The sequence below is a fragment of the Colossoma macropomum genome, unplaced genomic scaffold (genome assembly GCF_904425465.1).
Source record: "Colossoma macropomum unplaced genomic scaffold, Colossoma_macropomum, whole genome shotgun sequence".
Taxonomy (NCBI): domain Eukaryota; kingdom Metazoa; phylum Chordata; class Actinopteri; order Characiformes; family Serrasalmidae; genus Colossoma; species Colossoma macropomum.
This window is the reverse complement of record NW_023494808.1, coordinates 7,251,355-7,270,761: the sequence shown is the minus strand read 5'-3', so window position 1 is coordinate 7,270,761 and position 19,407 is coordinate 7,251,355. Positions and strand designations below refer to the sequence as shown.

The following is a 19,407-nucleotide window of genomic DNA, read 5'->3' as shown; positions in this document are numbered from 1 at the left end:
TCATTCATTTTATATGTTTGTTTAAATTACTTAATAATTGTGCAGAGACTTTACAATTCATTCTTCATGATGATCAAGATGCTCATATGGATAGTGTGTTGCTCCCACCAGTTGTGGGTTGGTTATTTATTTATTTATTTATTTATTTATTTATTTATTTATTTATTTATTTTTAGGGTATGTCAGACCCAATCACTTGGAAAAACTGACCATCAAGGAAACCTTAACTTATACGCAAAAAACATATTTTGGGAAATGTTCAAGAAATCCAACAATGACTATTCATTCTCATCTGCCCTCGGCTTTATGGAGACCTTGCTTTCTGATCCGACAACAGACAACCTGCTGTATCTACCCAGCTTTCAACTGCATATACTGGACAGAGAGGCACAGCTAACTAGTAAAACCAAAAGGGGAGGAATATGTATGTGTGTCAATGACCAGTTGTGTAAAGACATCGTAGTACTGGTAAAATTATGCATTGATTATTTTGAGTCACTTTTCATCATTTTCAGAGTAGACTATGAAGCACTCCTGTAACTCGCACTGGATAAGAGTGTCTTTTTAATGCTACAAATGTAAATGTCAAAATTCACCTCAGAATATTTTATATATATATATATATATATATATATATATATATATATATATATATATATATATATATATATATATCATTTCAGCTATACAATTCATTATGAATGAACAATATAGGAAACAGCAGACTTTACCTGCACAGTATGTGGGCATTGGAAGTGATATAGGTGGCTTGACGAGTCTGTAGACGTAGTAATTTCCTGGGCAGGCTTTGACTTGGATGGGGTTTGATCTCAAACTTGAAATGCACTGTTTGCTGTTAGTCCTATCACTAAAAAATCCATAGATCTCTCGGGTGACGATGCCGTTCTGTGGTACAGGATGAGATCCACCAAGTAAAAGTGCAGTGCAACCACCACAGGACATGTAACTTGCACACCAATCAGATTCAGGAATCTGTGCACTTTTTCCCTGCAGATACAGCCGATACCAGCCGTTCCATTCAACAAGAGTGTCATCAAAACTACTGGAGCTGTCATAGAACAAACTGTGTTCTCTTCTCCAGTTATTATTAAGACTGCTGGAGACATTGCAGGGGTCAAAAGTAATGTTTTGTAGAGGGTCTGCTGTAGGAACAAAAGTCAACGAGATGAGATTTGTCTAAGGAACCATTGCTTCTACATAGCAAGTGCAGGATCACAGAGCACTCAAAAGACAAACATCAAAAAATGTTGCAAACAATTTATACATTTACTTATTTAGTTAGTTAGTTAGTTATTGTGGTTACTGGTTATTTCTTATCTTATGTAAGGTTACACTAGGTTGGCATGGGAAGCTAAAGTAGCATGGGGAATTAAAGGAGACAGTAAAACATTTAAAACTTAAAACCTTCTAAATCCTTGCCAGATTTTGGCTTTAAATCTTTATTGAAAATGTCAACATACTCAAACTCTAACATCCAAAGTATGGAATATAACAGGTGAAAGTCTGTTATGAGCTTTAAATATCTGTGCTTAAGCTAGACAGCTACTATAAAATGTAAATATACAATATGTTAGGTTGATACTATCATAACATTGGAATTCCCATTAGGATACCAACAAAAAAAAAATGCATTATCTTAGCAGTCACAAACAATGAGATACTAAAACTGCGACTAACATTAAGAATTAATTAGTATGTTTTTATTTTATATTTTTCACAGTTGTCTTTCAAAGAGCACAGGCAACCATGTTAAACTATGTAACTTGATACTAGTGAATCTCAATTTTTTTGGGCAAAGTGTTTATTTAGATCACAACACATTCAGAAGGTAAAATATTATAATAATTTGTACACCTACTGGTGTTTACACTTGATGCAGGAGTTCTGGTCACAGTGGTCAAGCCGATGTTTGGAGTGATGGTATTCACATCTATTGAAACAAAATATGAAAAATAATAAAAACAAACCAGTAGGCCACAAAACCGTAAACAAGACTCTTAAAGAAACACGTGGGTCAAAGTTTAATAAAGTTTTCAAAAATAATGATGTAGGTAATATATAATGTGGTGCTGCAGTACAATATTTAAAAAGATTGTGTGTATACACTTAAATCTACTTCAGGTATGTTTACTGAAATGTACTGTATTTTTCATTGGGAACCTTGAAAGATTACATAGCTTGTGGTGCTCATGTATTCAGTAATCTAAGTAAAAATGTCAGGAGTTCTCCTGCCGCTCCATTCAACGCTTATGGCCGTGGTTGTTGTGGCAGAGTTTATGTTCAAATGTGAAGAAGGAGCATAAAGCAAAAATGAAAATACTTGTAAAAACACTGGAAAGCAGTGAGATAGTCAGAGTACCTGCACAGTAAACTGCATCGCAGGAAGCTGGCCTGACAAACTCATAGACGTAATAGTTTCCTGGACAAGCTTTAACTCGAATTGGTGTGTAAGTTAAAGAACAGCAGTCACTTCCTGAACTCCCACAGACCCCACGAGTGACTATTCCATCCTCTATCTGAGGATGAGAACCATTGAGGCACAGAGCAACATTAGTTCCACACATGGATCGACCAATACAGCGCTCTGGCATACGGATGCTCATTCCATAGTACAGCAGCCGATACCAGGCATTTCCATTAAAGTTGGAGTCACAGATGTACAGTCCAGTTGCATTAGTAGCTCTCCAGGGTTGATCCAGAGAAGTGTAGTTGTTGCAGGGATCATTAACAGCAGCTGTTTATGAAAACAATAACATGTGTCAACAGTGAAGGAATTCAGAATTTATCAGCCAATTTAACTGCAATTTAACTACTCTGGCTATTTGCTCCATTTAAGCATCTATGTTATTTCCTTCAACATATAGTCCGAGACTCTTTACAAAGAATTTTAGGAAATTAAAAAAAAAAAAAAATGCTAAAACAACGCTCCATGAACAGAATGAAAGATTAAATTAAAATTCTCTAAAAATAGATCAAATTCTCAGTAAAAGATCAAACGAGGAACACTGTACGGAATTTGTGCATAATGATTCGTTTCCATACAGAACTTATTTTACTGTTATTAGTGTGACTGCTGAGCAGGCCAGGCTAGAAGAGTGAATGTTTCTCACTGAGTTCCTGACAAGTTTCTCACTGATCCTATTATACACTTAATTAAACAAGCGTTTTAACGCATCTACCTGTGGGTCTCAGTAAATGTAATGAGGACAGCAGTTACAAAAGACAGAAGGTAAAGGGAGGAGCGGTCTGAAAGGGCAAATCTGAATGAGGATAAAGAAAGAATGGAGCAATCCAGGGATAGCCTGACCCAAAGCTTGAACTTGGGCCACAGGGGTAAAAGTCCAAAAGCTTACCAATAAGTTATGACTTATTCCTGAGGTGCACCTGGCAAAGGGGTGAGTCAGAGGCTCAAGACAGCAGAGAAGAACTAGAGAGAGAAAAGATCTGAAGAAAAAGTAACTCATTTTTTTTTAACACAAGGGGTCTAGAGAGAAGGGCCTAAGGATGCCGATAGGAAACTTGAGAGGGTTCTCTAATCTTCCCAACATTGATGAATGATTAAACACCTTAAATGTTACTTCTTCTTTCCAGCAACCCAGGTCCTTTCTACGGAGCCCCTAAGGGGCTGTGGTTAAAAAAAATAAATAAAAAATAAAAAATACATTGTGTTCCTTCGCAAATGTTTCGCATTCCCTTGCAAATAAAATGCATTCCCTCGTAAATGTTTTGCAATACAATGCAACGGTTTGCATTTGCTTACAAAAGCTGTGCTTTGCTTAAGCACAGACATGAAGCAGCTCACTGAATTTGACATTGATCTTGTATTGAAATATAAAGACATGTCGCTTCTCAAAATCAACCATGATTATGCTGTTGATGAGCGCAAACTGAAATTGAGATCAAGTGTCCTCATACAGTAAAAGCTATATTTACAGACACTGCAGAGAACAATTGCTGAATAAACGCAGCACAGACTGGCGAAACTGGGAAAACAGCTTTTAATGTCAGCTGTGCTAAAAACAAAGCTCTAATGTAGGCGATGTCGTTCGGCACCTCTGGTCCTACATTTGCTTGCTGTCTGACGAGCATATATTTTGCAAGGGAACGCATTCTATGCGTTTAGGGGCTTCTTACTTTTTTTTTCCATAGCCTGATAATTAATTTAATGATGACATCGTCCCATTTTTTCCAATGCCAGAAAAATCAAGAGAACCTTCTCCAGATACTTGCCGAAGCGACAGTTGGAGGAGCATGCATGAGTGTATTCTACTCTGGAAGAATTTTTCAGGTATTTACATTGACATCACTACATGCACAGTCATAAAGAACAAACAACAGGGAGGATAAAGGGTCATGCACACAAGTGAACATTTTGACAGATGAGGTTCAACAATAGTCAACATGAAATATGATTACATTTAAGCAGATCATCTCATTTCTAACACCACTTGTACGCAGCATTAGACTAACATTAATGTTGGATAAGCAGTAGTTTTAGGTTACCTAGCTATGTTGACCTTGTATGTAATCTTGGTGTGTATATGTTCACAATGTCTGCATTGTAGCTTTGAGCAGGTGTCTATACTGACTTTGAACAGGATATTTTACAAATGAGTTGATGTGGCAAGCTAGTTTATTTGTGTTTATTTGTAGTTATGAGAGATTCTTCCACACCCACAAAGTATGGATTAATGAGGCGTGCATGTTCATGTGTTTAGCTTTGGAAAGAGGGAAGTAAGGACTGAGATTATTGTTCAAAAACTAGCTTACACTTCTCGGTTTCTACAAAATCACCTTCCTCAGCTTCAAAAACAGCTAATCACAATTGTGCTAAATTATTATGATATACAGATTGTGAAACTTTACAGTGTAAATCTATTCTGTAAGTTATTTGAAGGTTAAAATGTTGAGCAATCCCTATGGAAACCTACTTGGAGTCGTGGGCAGTGGAGTGCTAATGGCAGCTGTTGTTGTGGTAGAAATTGCTGTGGTGGTGCTCATATCTGAAGAGATGGCAAGGAACAAACATGTAAAACAACAAAACATGTAAAAACACATTTACATAAATTCAACATTCTCCATTGAAGAGCAGTGTAAAAGAGGGCTAAAAAAATATGCAGAGAAACAAGAGAAACAGATAGACCACATAGTTGTGGCAGAACTTCTGAAATCCCAAAAGGGGTCATAAAACAACTTTGAAAGTTAAAAAAATTCTAATCAAATCATTGGACATTTACAGTGTAGAGTGTACAGTAAGTTACCTGCACAATAAGCTACATAGCAGAAAACAGTTGGCCTGACAAACTCATAGACGTAGTAATTTCCTGGACATGCTTTCACTCGAATTGGGATGGATCTGTAGTAACAACAGTCACTTCCTGACATCCCACAGACTCCACGAGCGACTATTCCATTCTCTATCTGAGGGTGAGAACCATTCAGCCATAGTGTGAAATCAGCGCCACATCTGGATCGAATAACACAGCTGTCTGCCATACGGACGCTCATCCCGTTATACAGTAGCCGATACCAGCCAGCCCAGATGTTGTTTCCATCACAGTTGGACCCTCCAGTCTCATTAGTGGCTCTCCAGGGTTGATCCAGAGAGGTGTAGTTATTACAGGGATCATAACTGGGAGTGTCCAAAGCAACTGTCATGAAAACATAAAATATTAAACAGTGAGCAATGAATATACAAGGTGTATAACAGTAAATGTCTTATTTATATAATCAATAAACGTAAGAAAATATGTCAGTGAAGCCCTCATAGCCTACTATAGAATATGAGTGACATTCATGTGTGAAATTAATTTCATTTTATCAAGTTAAAGCATTGCTGACTCTCTATGATGACCACAGTGATATGAGTGATGTTTGAAAAAATCCCTAACTAAGTTAATGGGCAGGTGCCATCACTTGTATTTTGTTTTTGAACATGGAGCTGGTACTATACAGTGCAGTGTGTATTTCTGTGTTTTTATCTGCATGTCATGGCATCAGGGGTGTGTACTGCGTGGTTGTTAGGAGGTTGCTAGTTATGATAAAAATGAATGGGAGTGTATTGGAGGAACAAAGGATGAAAAAATGACACATAGAGGAGTGGGGGTCAATATGGCTGTGGGTTAGAGCTTGGGGACCTGCCCTGAGTGAGTACATGTACTTTGGTTGCTGTCCAGAAAAAGAAAGTTTAGGACTTTGTTGGGGGCGAAAATGAATTTGACCCTAGGGGAGGAGCAAAGGAAGAAAAAATGCCACATCAAAAAATGCTGGTCAGTATGGCTGTGGATTAGAGCTTGGGGACCTACACTGAGGGAGTACATGCATTTTGGTGGCAGTTGGGCAAAGAAAATAATAAGGCTTGGATGAGGGAAAAAATGAACGGGAATCTATAGGGGGAACAAGGGATGAAAAAATGCCGTGAAGAGGAGTGTGGGTCAGAGCAACATTGGATTCATGGAAAAAAAAATCAGAATTTAACAAAGATTTTACTTAAACTGCACAATGGATCAAAAAGCTGTATACAAGCACACAATTCCCAATGAGTATAAACATTCTGGTGTCAGGAATGGTGTCAGGACAGTTAACTGCGGGACAAGTTAGCAGACAAAAATCTGACTGAAAAATAAGAAAATAAAAAAAAGAAGAAGATTGCTTTGCAACGCGCAATCACTAATAATAATAATAATAATAATAATAATAATAATAATAATTGTGATTATGATGATGAAAACTCCTTGCACATCTTAAGGATAAACAGCTGGTAATGATATAAATATGAATGTAAAACAAAACATTTTGCAGCAGTCAAAATTCACCTTAAGATATTGATCATGTCAGCTGCACAATTCATTATGAATGAAAAAGGTAGCAAACAGCAGACTTTACCTGCACAGTATGTGGGCATTGGAAGTGATACAGCTGGCTTGACGAGTCTGTAGACGTAGTAATTTCCTGGACAGGCTTTGACTTGGATTGGGTTTGACCTCAAGCTTGAAATGCACTGTTTACTGTCAAACAAATTACCGTAGGATCCATAGATGTCTCGGGTAACGATGCCGTCCTGTGGTACAGGATGAGATCCTCCAAGAAAAAGTGCAGTGCAACTACCACAAGCCATGTAACTCGCACACCAATCAGATTCAGGAATCTGAGCATTTTTTCCCCGAAGATACAGCCGATACCAGCCATTCCATTCAACAAAAGTGTCATCAGAACCTCTGTAGCCATTGTACCACACACTGTCTGGTTTTCTCCAGTCATTGTCAAGAACACTGTAGACATTGCAGGGGTCAAAAGTGATGTTTGCAGTGTCTGCTGTGGAAACAGAGCTTACTGTGAGAAACCTTTACTACTACCAGAATGTACAACAACACTGAAAAACTCAATATAAAAAATAAATAAATAAATGGACATCTTTAATGTTTTACAAATTTACTATTTTCTTTTTGCACCTGTGATTTGAAGTTTTGTTTTAATAACTGATTTATTTTTCATACTACTGGTTGACCAATGATTACAGAGTACTGTTGACATAATGATATTAACACTTGGTTATTTGTAAATACTGTTGTTGTAATCTGTGACACACCAGGTGGTTTGCTCCTTGTGGTTTGCCCCATGTGGTTTAGTGGTTGTGTGGAAGGATCAAACCCTTGACTTTGTGGGACCAATGTGCTATACAGCAGGGACCCACTGAGAGCTTCTTGAAATAAAAACAAAATCCTTTTTACTATTTCACTAAGAGCTTCTTGAACAAACAGAAGGGTGTTTTTCTTCTATTACCAGAAGTGCAAGACAAGGACTGGAGGAACAAGTTGAAATTCCTTTTCTTTTATTATTTTTATTTTAAAACTTAAATGGGGCAGTACCTTAAGAAGAGGCAAAACTTGAGACCAGAGACCATGGTTACTAGTTGAGTCAGAGCAACGTGCATGTGGCGGCATGAGCTCAAGACAGAGTGGAGAGCAGCGTGTGAGCATCCCTTAATTAAGGCACGCATAGCTGTCACATCTCAGCCATAATTACCCTGTCCTGACTTTCTGGCTCTCTCTAGGCCAGAGGTGGCCTAGCAGGCTGCCTGGAGGTTACATTAATCATAATATTTATAATATTTATTTAAGATCATTAAGCAATTCTCTGTGTTTTGACATCAAAGTATCCGCACACTGAGAACAGGAATATCAAGGGCACCCCTGGAAACCTACTAGTGTTCATAGATGCAGCAACACTGGTCACAGTTGTTGGGGCAACAGTTGGAGTGACGGTGTTCACATCTGGAGAAACAAGAATAAACTTATCAAAACAAACATGTAGGTACAATTTGGCAACACACACCAAAGCTAAAACAAACAAACAAAAAAATAATGAGACTACCTGCACAGTAAGCTCCAAGGCAGGGAGTTGGTTTAAACTCATAGACATAATAGTTTCCTGGACATGCTTTAAGTTGAATTGACATGGACCAGTAACAGGAGTTACTTTCTAAACTCCCACAGAGCCCACGAGTGACTATTCCATCTGCTATCTGAGGGTGAGCACCATTAAGATACAGAGCAATTGCACTACCACATGTGTTCATCTCAACACGGCTCTCTGGCATACGGACATTCATCCCATAATACAGCAGCCGATACCAGCCATTCCAGATGAAGTAGCCATCACAGATGTACAGTCCAGTTGCATTAGTGGCTCTCCAGGGTTGATCCAGAGCAGTGTAGTTGTTACAAGGATCATTAGTGGTATCTGGTGTTGAAATCAACAAAATATGCATCAGTGGTGTTTGTTTATGAAAGATGTTTACATACAGAATTCAGGCTTCTGACTCAGCTATCTGATCTCATATGAAACTGTGTAACTAATTCACACAAATCAAGCTCTGTTTACTGTTGTCTATTAAACCAAAACCACTTATCATGCATTACAATTGAGTAACACTTCCTATGAGTCCTGTATTCATAATGCATTGTAAATATAGTTAACATTACCAATGGCTTTAAGCTAGCTAACTGATTTTTGCATATATTTATAAACTCACCTTTAAAAACACTTGCATTCAACATGGTACCCACATATATCAAAATGTTCAGAACAATCTCAGCTCTCTCTATAATGAGGCAACTTTGACCTGGAGCACCATGTAAAGAGATAAATCAGTCCTAAAACTGAAAAATTCAATTCTGATTCTAGAATTGTTTGTGAAAACACAGCTTTACTCATGTGGACAAATTGATTTGGTGCTTGAAATGGGTTTATCAAAGTCTCAGATTCACAAATGTAGTGGAATGTATGGATAAAATAGTAAATAAATGTTAATCGCATTGCTAAGTTGCAAAACCACTGCAGCACCTTAAGCACCTGCAAGCTTTTTACACATCATTTACATCATTTCACATCACAACAATGAAGTGTGTTCGACATGATTGGTCAGATAATGAGTGTCCGTTGGTCAGTTTCATGCAAAATATAGACTGACACACAAATTCCCCAATTACAGGCGAGAGGCAGATGACAGACACACGTCAACCAGTTGCACACAGTGCACACATTGTTTTCAATGGCTCATAACTCTGGATATGAGTCACATGTTCGAATGGAAAAGGTGACTCTACAGATTCAGGAACTGTTCTGTGCTGTGGTATCACAAAGATATTAATGGAAACACTGAGAAACATCTAATATGATCCACCGCAGAAGGTTAAGCCTGCATTGGCAAATGGATCAACGTAGTATATCCACATCTGATACTCAGTGTGTAAGACAGAATCCAAAAAAATATGTTTAAAAACCTCACTTCACTTCAAGCCTGCAAAGAGCACGTTATGCTCTGTAAAAGATTACGTACTGGAGTGAAGATTCTCATTTTCATTGTTCATAATTTCAGGTTTACATGCTTCAGTGTTCCAAAAACACATTTTTCTCATACTTTTTATCTCTATTCGCCCTCTGTCTTAAATTCTTCTGTCTCTCCCAGTGAGCCCCATGTGCTCTGATTGGTCAGCTCATCCACCCTGTTCTGACTGGACAAACCACCTACAAACCTCTACACTTTCCACTAGTCTTGCAGTCTGCAGACAGACCTTTCTCTGCTGAGCAGCTGTAAACACCGTTGTGGTCAGTTCTGCCATATCAGTTTGATCCAGAATAGAGAATCTGATGCTGAAAGTCAGGTCAGCGTCTTCTCCACACAGCTACAGAACTCGTCATGTAAGGATTGCAGGTAGGCGAGCAATAAGGACTGTGTTACAAGATGGTGTCATCTTTTAACAAAGGAAAAGGGCTGAAATTCAAACAAGGCATTTCAGGCAGCTGAGAAAAGTGGGTTCTGTGGGAGAGAGTTTCTCCCTCTGGATGGAACTTTGAGCTTTGTGACTTTGCAGCCTGTTTACATGCACAAAAAACAAAAAAACAAAAATGGCAACACACTACAGGAAACGGAAAAAAATGGAAAAGCATAATAGGTCTCCTTTAAAAGACAAAAAAAAACAAACAAACAAACAAAAACATGCTTCATTTAAAGCCTGTAATGGCCTGGCATAAAGTGTTATAATGCATTATATTGTACACACCATGTACAATGTTCTTATGAACAGATATTATGGTGTTATGGAAGCTGACTTTATTCATATGCTCTTGCTTTATAAAGTGTTATGTATGTAATTCTAACTATTTAAGATTAATTCTACAATTATAATAATCTAGGCCTGGTATTATAAAACAATACATAGACCATAGTTCACCTCATAAATATACTTATAATGCAATATGAATGCAGAATTCATAGGAAGTGTAAGGTTTTATGCGGGACACGTCTGATGAATATAGACAAATTTTTGTCACTTAAATCTTATTAGTAGTCTGGATACTTTATTAGTCTTTATGCTTACTGAGCTTTACTTACTTGAATTTGTAGCACTGCTGTTTGTGATTGTGGTTAGCAGGACCAGAGTGACCCCTGGGGGAAAGATGCAGTATTATTCATACAGTTTGTGTGTGCAGTATGTATGCTTATAGGGCCGTTTTGATTACTTGATGAAAAACGATGAACATTTTTTTTTCCCCATGATGATACTTTATATTTTAAATTCTCCCACTGACCCTCCTTACAGTATCAAAAACAGTCACATACCCATTTATATGTATTTTTTTTTGCTACAGTATTTTTACATATGTAAAAATCCTCTTAAATTGTTCTACTTTAAAGTTCTAGTTTCATATATAATATATATATAATATATATATATATAATATATATCGTTATAAATATATATATATATATATATATATATATATATATATATATGTATATATATATATAAATTTGATTACTTCATTAATCTGTAGATCACTCGATTGCTATTATAATCATTAGTGACAGACAGAGTCCTGAACAATATAGAAACTCTTTATGCATGCTTTCACACAGTTGACGCAAATGTATACAATGTGAAATGTACATGCATCAGAATACTGGATGAAGAATAACATTACCACTATGAAAATTAAAAAAAAAGTTACAATAAAAAAAGTTAGACAAACACAAAAACTGTTGCTTTTTATAGTGAAAACTAGCTATAAAAAGCAAAACATTTTCATTATAAACCTCCTTTTCACTGCACAGAGGACAATACACAACCTACTATGCTGCCAACATCCCATTCACTGTGGGAGTTCCTGGAATCATATGCACAACCTTCCTTTCTCCAAACATAATGAACTGAATACTGGGGCATTACACGTCTTCAAAGGATACATGAATGGAGTGATAATGGAGTGAAGAAGATTTCAACAATACAATGACTCCAAACATACAGCCAAAATTACTCAGGACTGCTTTTTCATTTTCTTTCATTCTCATTACCGGGGAACCTTGTCAGGTTACATGATATCATGGGTTATTATCATTATCATTATTATTATCATAATTAGTAGTAGTAGTAGTAGTAGTAGTACATGTTACATGTAACATGTTTCTTCCTTTACTTCTTAAATAAATAAAACGTTCATTTTAAACATGTTTTTTGTTTGTTTCATAAGGTTCTCCTTGTCTGATAACATTCTATTTAAAGATCTAAAAGCATTCATTGTGTTCATTGTGACAAATGCACGGCAATAGACTGCAACAGAAAATTACACAAAAGCCTCCAACACTAAGTAAATTATCAAATTGATATGTGCGTAATTTGTTTGCTCTTTAAAATACCCAGCTGCAATGTTATCTCTTCTATCCTTATTAGAAATTTGAGAAATAGAAAATGCAACAAACTTCTAACAGTGAAATTTGGAGGTATGGAAAATTGTCCCTTTAGATTGACAATTGCCTCAGCTGCTCCCCATTTACTGTCAATGGTTCCAACACATATAAGTGTCTCAGCCTCAGATGTACATGGAGCATCTGATATCTTTTGCATGCTAATCTAGTGATTTTGGCATTTGCATTCATATTGGCTTTCTAAATATATTAAAATATCTTATACCTTTCTGAAATGTCCCGTCCTTCAACAAGCAGTTTCTCAGCCAGTGCAGCGTGTTTTGGACTTGGTCAAAACAGTTAATTTGAGGGTTTAATAACTGACAGGAGAAATTTAGCCTTGTTGGTTCTGTGATTATATATTCTGCCTACAACTAACACAGTGTACGAAACCATGGAAGTGCTGTCAGCTCACAGCAAGTCAGCCCTGGGTTCAATTCCCTGGCCAGGTGACCAGGATCCTTTCTGTGTGGAATTCGCACATTCTCCTCGTGTCTGTGTGGGTTTCTTCCTACAGTCCAAAGACATACAGTCAGGCCAATTGGAAATACCAAACTGCCCCTAGTTGTGAGCATGTGAATGTGTGTGTCTGCTCTGTGATGCACTTGTGACCTGTCCGGGGTGTCTCCTTCCTTCCACCCAATGTCTGCTGGGACAGATAGCTTCAGCACCCACCCCTATGCGAACCTTGTGGATAAACAGCTTAGGAGATTAATAAAATGTGTTGTAATACCATGTAGGCTGGCCTGATGATTGCTAAGTGTTCAGAAAATGAAAACATGAAAATGATATGCTTTTCTGACTTTGATTTTGCACACATCAGGGTACCTATGCTGCGAGTCTCTCATCCTTCTCACACGGCCTCTTAAAACGTTACTCAATGCTCATCTATTACATAAATATTAGATGTATCAGTGAAGTTACCACAACCAGGCATTCATTTTAACCAACAACATAAAGCTAATTCGTCAGGACAACTTTACTAATTATATGTAGTAGCTAGCTTTTACATTATGCAAGTGCTGTATTGACCCAAGTACAGTATCAATTGAGTTAATTGTTAACTCGGATTTACAGAACACTGCTAACCAAAGTAGAGTAAATAGCCAAGTCAAATAACTAAAAATGTAGTAAATAACGTCCAGCAGTTGGATAAGATCAATGGTTGAAAAATGAATGATAGCTCGTGTCACTCAATATTGCATTTGTTTAGGGGTGAAAGCCCAACCCATCAATAAAAGGAGCCAATCAGCTTGCTTGTAATTTTACAATTGGGAAAAGACTCCATACCCCTTTCTTGTGGACAAATGAACATCTGCAGTAGCCAGAAGAACCTGATTTTTTGTACTTTATTGGAGCCAATAACTATTTACGTGATTTTATTTAGCCTGTGATTTCAAAGGTGTTGTTGAAATGTTAATGTTACTTGGAAATAGACAGGAAATAACTTCCCAGGGCATTTCGCCAAGATGTGCTGCAGAGTGAGCAGATTTTCTTATAAGAACTTTGTACTTGCTTTCTCCCTCCACCTCCCCTTGAGCTGTATTCATGTAGAAGCAAAATTGATACCGAAAAGTACATCAAAATATATTTGAGCGAGCATACCTGGGCGCACAGCCAAAATATAACCCATGTGTGGGAAACACTGCAATTAGCTGGTATTTATCATGTTAATTGCAATGCATTTTCTCTTGGAATTTATTGACAATAAGAAGATCTGTTACAGCCTTTTCTATTACACAGGGTCTGCCCTTATTATCATTTCTCTTTTGGCTTTCTTTACTGGCTCTCAGACAAAGACAAATCTTTACCGTTACCACCGCAATCCATGTTGCACTGAGCCACTTGGAGCACCGGGGCAGCTATGTAAGGATGCTTTTCATTGACTATAGCTCTGCGTTCAATACAATCATTCCAAGCATTCTAGCAAGTAAGCTGCTTGAGCTGGGCTTCTCCCTCCCAATTTGCACCTGGATTTATAACTTTCTCACAATATCACTCACACAGTGTTTAATTAGGCTCCCACCTCTCCTCCTCCATCTCACTAAGCATTGGTGCACAATGTTTTACTCCCTCTACACCTATGACTATTCACCAGCTCACCCATCCAACACCCTTATTTAGTTTGCTGATGACACTACCATCATCAGGCTCATCTTAGAGAGATGAGTCAGCATGCAGGGATGAGATGTACAGACTGTCAGAGTGACCACAAAGAGACCACAAAGACCAAAGAAATCATACTGGACTTCAGGAGGAAACGTGAAGCAGACCTAGTCCCTCTCTGTCTGAAGGGGGTTTGTGTAGAGAGGGTGCAGAATTTTAAATTATTGGGAGTCCTTATCTCTGAGGATTTGTCCTGGTTGGCCAACACTATAGCAACTGTCAAGAGAGCACAGCAGAGACTCCATTTTCTGAGGGTTCTCAGGAAGAACAACATGGAGAAAAAGCTGTGGGTGGCCATTTACAGAGCCACCACTGAGAGCATTTTATTATTTACTGTATCTCAGTATGGTATGCAGGCTGCTTTGCTGCAGACAAGAAGGCATTGCAGAGGGTGGTGAAAATGGCAGAGAAAATCACTGACTGCCCGCTGCCCTCCCTAGAGGATATTGCCACCTCAAGCTACCTTACCCGGGCTCCCAATATTATCAAAGTCTCCACACACCCTCCACTTCGAGCTGTTGCCCTCTGGCAGGCGCTACAGGCTGGCCAAAACACCTCCAGAATCAGATAAAGCTTCTTACCCAGGGCCTTTAAACACATTAAACACACAAAAACACTGAACTCCTATCTCCACATGACCCATGCTGCTAAATCCTACACTTTATCTAACTGTGTGCAATGCAACATTATTGTATAGGTCGTTGTATATATTTATCTTGTAGAATGTTGGGTGTTATTTTGAATGTTGTGTTGTATTGCTTAGTGGCTTCTTCTTGAATGTTTTGTGCTGTATTGAATATCCTGTACTTTTATTTTTTTTGCACCAAGATGAGTGGCACTTTTGATTTTGTCGTAAGCAGAGCTTACAATGACAATAAAGTCATTTAATTCAATAAAATTAAAATGATAGATTCAATGTCAACGATCCTTTACTCTGAATGCTCATAAATGTGCAACTTTTTCTATCAAATTGAGCTCGTTTCAAAATGTGCCATGTTGCAAAAAGGTTAGATTGCAGACATTTCTGTAGTATTTTAGTTTATGGTAAGTAACTAGTACTTAACAGGTCAATATGTAATGCTTACAAGTCATTTTCTGAAGCATATTTTGCATGTACATAGTATGTGCCAGGTATGCACAGCAGTACTTATTCTGAATTTAATGGTAAATATGTAGTATTTACTTTTGTGCTACTTTGCAATTTCAATATATATGTACACAGTAATGTGAGAAATACAAGATATTTAATGCAAGAAGTTAGTACTTTAAACTGCCTACGCTGTAGAGGAGAGTGATTCTAGAAACAGGTGACAAAAGTTTCCAAATTCGCAGGGTACCTACTACTGAGTACTCAGTAAGTACCTATAGCATGCACCCACCCCCTGAGCCCCAGTGACAGCCGAGAGAGCCAGCAGGAAGTGGGGCCCGAACTCTGAGCGGGGACGAAGCCCAGTAAGGATGGCAGGGAAAGAAGAACCATGAGTGAGTGGGGGACAGAGCAAAAGACCCGAGCCCTGCCTTCTGGGTTCCACCTCTAGTCCTGCAGCGAGGTCACTTTACCTTGCCTTACGTTCGACCCGGGCAGCTGAGCTGCGGAACAGGGTCAGTGACAAGGATGCAGATCAATGAGCTCTCGTTCCCTCTCGGAACAGAGAGAGATAGAGAGGGATGAGCAGCAGTGAAAGACTGAAGACCAAAGAGCTAAAAAGCTCAAGTGAAAAAAGGACTGAAAAGTCTAGTTTGAAGCCACTGAAAAGTGGCCAGCTTAGATTTGGCTTTGGTTGTGGTTTTGTTTTGCTTTGTTTGTGTTTGGTGAGAAAATTAAAGTAAATGGCTGCTATAACCTGGAAAACTGCTCACTTAATTTTACTGTCCCTTTACCAAGATATTACAATGAACTTACCAGTATGCAAAGAAAACTTGTTTAAACGTTGCTTTAAACGTTCATGTAGATAATCGTGTACCTTTGCTCAACATAAATGGAATATGTTACATCAGCATAATTAGTATGTGTAAGTACTTAATTAACTTAAGTTGATGTATTGTTTCATTTGAGGGGACCAATTTTACACATTTGAATCACGTACATTCAAACGTTTTTTCAGTGTTCAGCTCTTCGGCTCTTCATTACAACATCAACACATCTAAATGAGGCATTTACAGGGCTTTGGGACTTGGTTGTAAAAGACAGAATGAAACCAGCTGCATTTGGCCCACACAAGGTAATCAGACAAGCCAAATACACCATAAAAGCCTGACATCTGTGTTGATCCTTTTTTCACACTAGAAGATCTGAGCCAAATTCTACCAAATCTTTCTAATGACACATTATGTCAAAAAAATATATAAATAAATAAAAAAATAAATAGACATGACATTTAGGCTACAAATTCAACCTTATTTTATTGCATAATTTCACCGATATCGATATATGCTGTCATCGTTAATGTATGTGTGCCTCAACACGCTCCCACAGCTTGTTCACTGGATGTTGAGCAGCATTGTCAGTCTATACTAGAAAGAGATCTCAATACTGTAGAGCAAAAACTGTAACTTATAAACCATAAACCCTGCATATAGCATCATTATGCTAAAAGCCAATGTGTCACTCATACACAGTAATGATCTGATCTTAAAATTTAATTTTCTGCTACTTGAGAAGCCCATCTATTCAGCATGTGTGTGTGTGTGTGTGTATATATATATATATATATATATATATATATATATATATATATATATATATATATATATATATATATCATACCTACTAGTACACACATGTATCAATGTATGTGTACATCTATGTATTTATATAGTGATGATGCCTACAGAGTTTTTTTTTTGTTTTTTTGTTTTTTTTTTCATTACAATCATTGGTGAACAAATTCTGATTGTAATTTATCAATGCATTCAGTAAATAATCAGCAAAATTAAAATAAAAATAAAAAAATCACACAACATTGAACAATTTAGCACCTTTGATTTCTCCAACTGAGCTCTTTTGCTAAATTTGCTTAAGGCAGTAAGATGACAACATAGAAAAAGATCCAACATTTTCCACAGGTAACATTCTTGCAATTAGACAAACGAAGCACAATAACCATTCATTTTTAAAGCAAAAGCAATCATTAAGTACAACCTGACAACTGCATTAATGAGCAGATTCTGGAATGAAATTCTGAAACATTTCATTTGCACTTTTCCTCTTTCATTTTTCTACAATCGCAAAGAAAATTAAAAAAGTACTCACATGTGAAAAAGTTTATTATATCTCTATTCATTGTTAATAATCCTTTGCTCCTAAATTCTCCATCAGGTGAGAAGTATGTTGTCTAGCTTTCTCTGAAGTCTTCTCTTGATGTGCTCAATATATGTTATTCATTTGCATTTTTTGCTTCCGTTAGAGACTGGGGTTTTTCTATTTGGCTGACAGCCAATCAGCTGTTGAATAAACAAACTATGTGGTTTTGAAAATGAGATGCTGCTGGTTTGATGTGCATTTTCTACAGAGGACACTATTCTGTGATACACACGACATTCACAAATGAGGTAGCTAGGCTTGGTCTCAACTCAGAAGGTGTATTATGACTAATTTCAGCACACATTTACATAACTGTTGGGAATGGCCATTGACTTATACCATATTACAGTGCTTTTTTATGGAGTTCATGCAAAGAAGAATAGTTGTCATATTTACTATTAGCTCCCTTCCACCCTACCCTTACTATTTATGGCCACTTTATTAAATGTATGTATAATATTCCATGAATCCTGTGCACATGAGGCATTTTGCTGCTAACAATTTAGCCTACATTGCTAACTGTATATGTCTCAATATACTTAAAGCTTACTAATAAAACTTACAAGCCTTTATATTAATGTCATATGTCTACCACTATCAATCTATTCCTATAATGACAAATAAAGTCTTTGTCTGTTTAGTCGTAATGCACTCTGCAAGCTAGGACTGATTTCTTTGTCATTGATAATAAACCATGACATAATATAATATATTAGGCTAACAATTCATAATGCAGAATAAACATAAAGTATAACTGATTTTTATAAATATTTACAGCCATGTTTATCCTGCCTTACAAATGCATTAAAATGGAAAAAAACATCATATAAAGCATGTACTGGAACATGTCTTTGCAAGCCTAAAGCAAAGTAACACCATTTCTATATTGGAGACTGGGGGGAAATACCCCCTTAAGAACAGCATCCGATTACTGTTAGCCCAAACCCTATCTCTGTATGAGTTTATCATGTATATGACGATGGTGCATAAACCTATGCTACATTAGAGGAAATAAACTGCACTAGCAGTCCTTTTTTGTAGCACAAAAATACATAAATAAATATATGAATTATATCATCAGCATGTCTTAATGATAAAGCTGGCTTTACGACTGTGAACTAACATGCAGAGTCAGATGCACTTTTGTTACAGTATGATACAGCTCAATACCCAATTACTAACCATTTGCCAACTTGCCCCTTTTGGTTTTTAAAGGGCATTTGCAGATGTAATCGATGGTGATGGCTTGTGTACATTAATACGGGCCAGCAGATTCTCCCTTTCTCACATACTTAAATTTGTGGTCTGCAGTGAATGCAAGGTGTACCTTGAAGTTATGCTTTACCTCAACATCCAGTGTTAAACTGAATTGAGTATGATGACAGAAGCTGTAGTCACTTCTATTTACTTGGAAATTCATATAAAACAACATAAATTATCTCTCTATAGGCTGGCGTTTTGCAGTATTAATAATCCTTTTCCTTCTTAACCCTTGACCAAAGTTTTATTACAGACTTCTATAACTTCTATAAATTCTATAGTAAAAATAGTTCAACCAGTTTGCATTGAAGTTCCTGTAGTTACTGAATAATAAGGTATTTAGCCTGGGATTTTAAGGGGTCAGTGTTTTCAGTTCACATCGCATGTCACATAGCATTGTATTTGCATT

The 19,407-nt window shown here is 37.2% G+C and overlaps 1 protein-coding gene across 1 annotated transcript; it reads right to left on the bottom strand.

Annotated features, from left to right (window-relative positions):
* Nucleotides 1–304: 304 nt before the first annotated feature.
* Nucleotides 305–17,790, bottom strand: LOC118797939. The gene is made up of 11 exons (XM_036557238.1): nt 17,688–17,790; nt 10,919–10,972; nt 8,395–8,763; nt 8,226–8,294; nt 6,907–7,335; nt 5,283–5,672; nt 4,953–5,024; nt 2,381–2,755; nt 1,880–1,951; nt 732–1,163; nt 305–375 (listed from the first exon to the last, which is right to left on the bottom strand). The coding sequence occupies exons 1-11, from the start codon at nt 17,716–17,718 to the stop codon at nt 305–307; spliced, it is 2,364 nt and encodes a 787-aa protein (XP_036413131.1). The 5' UTR covers nt 17,719–17,790.
* Nucleotides 17,791–19,407: the final 1,617 nt, after the last annotated feature.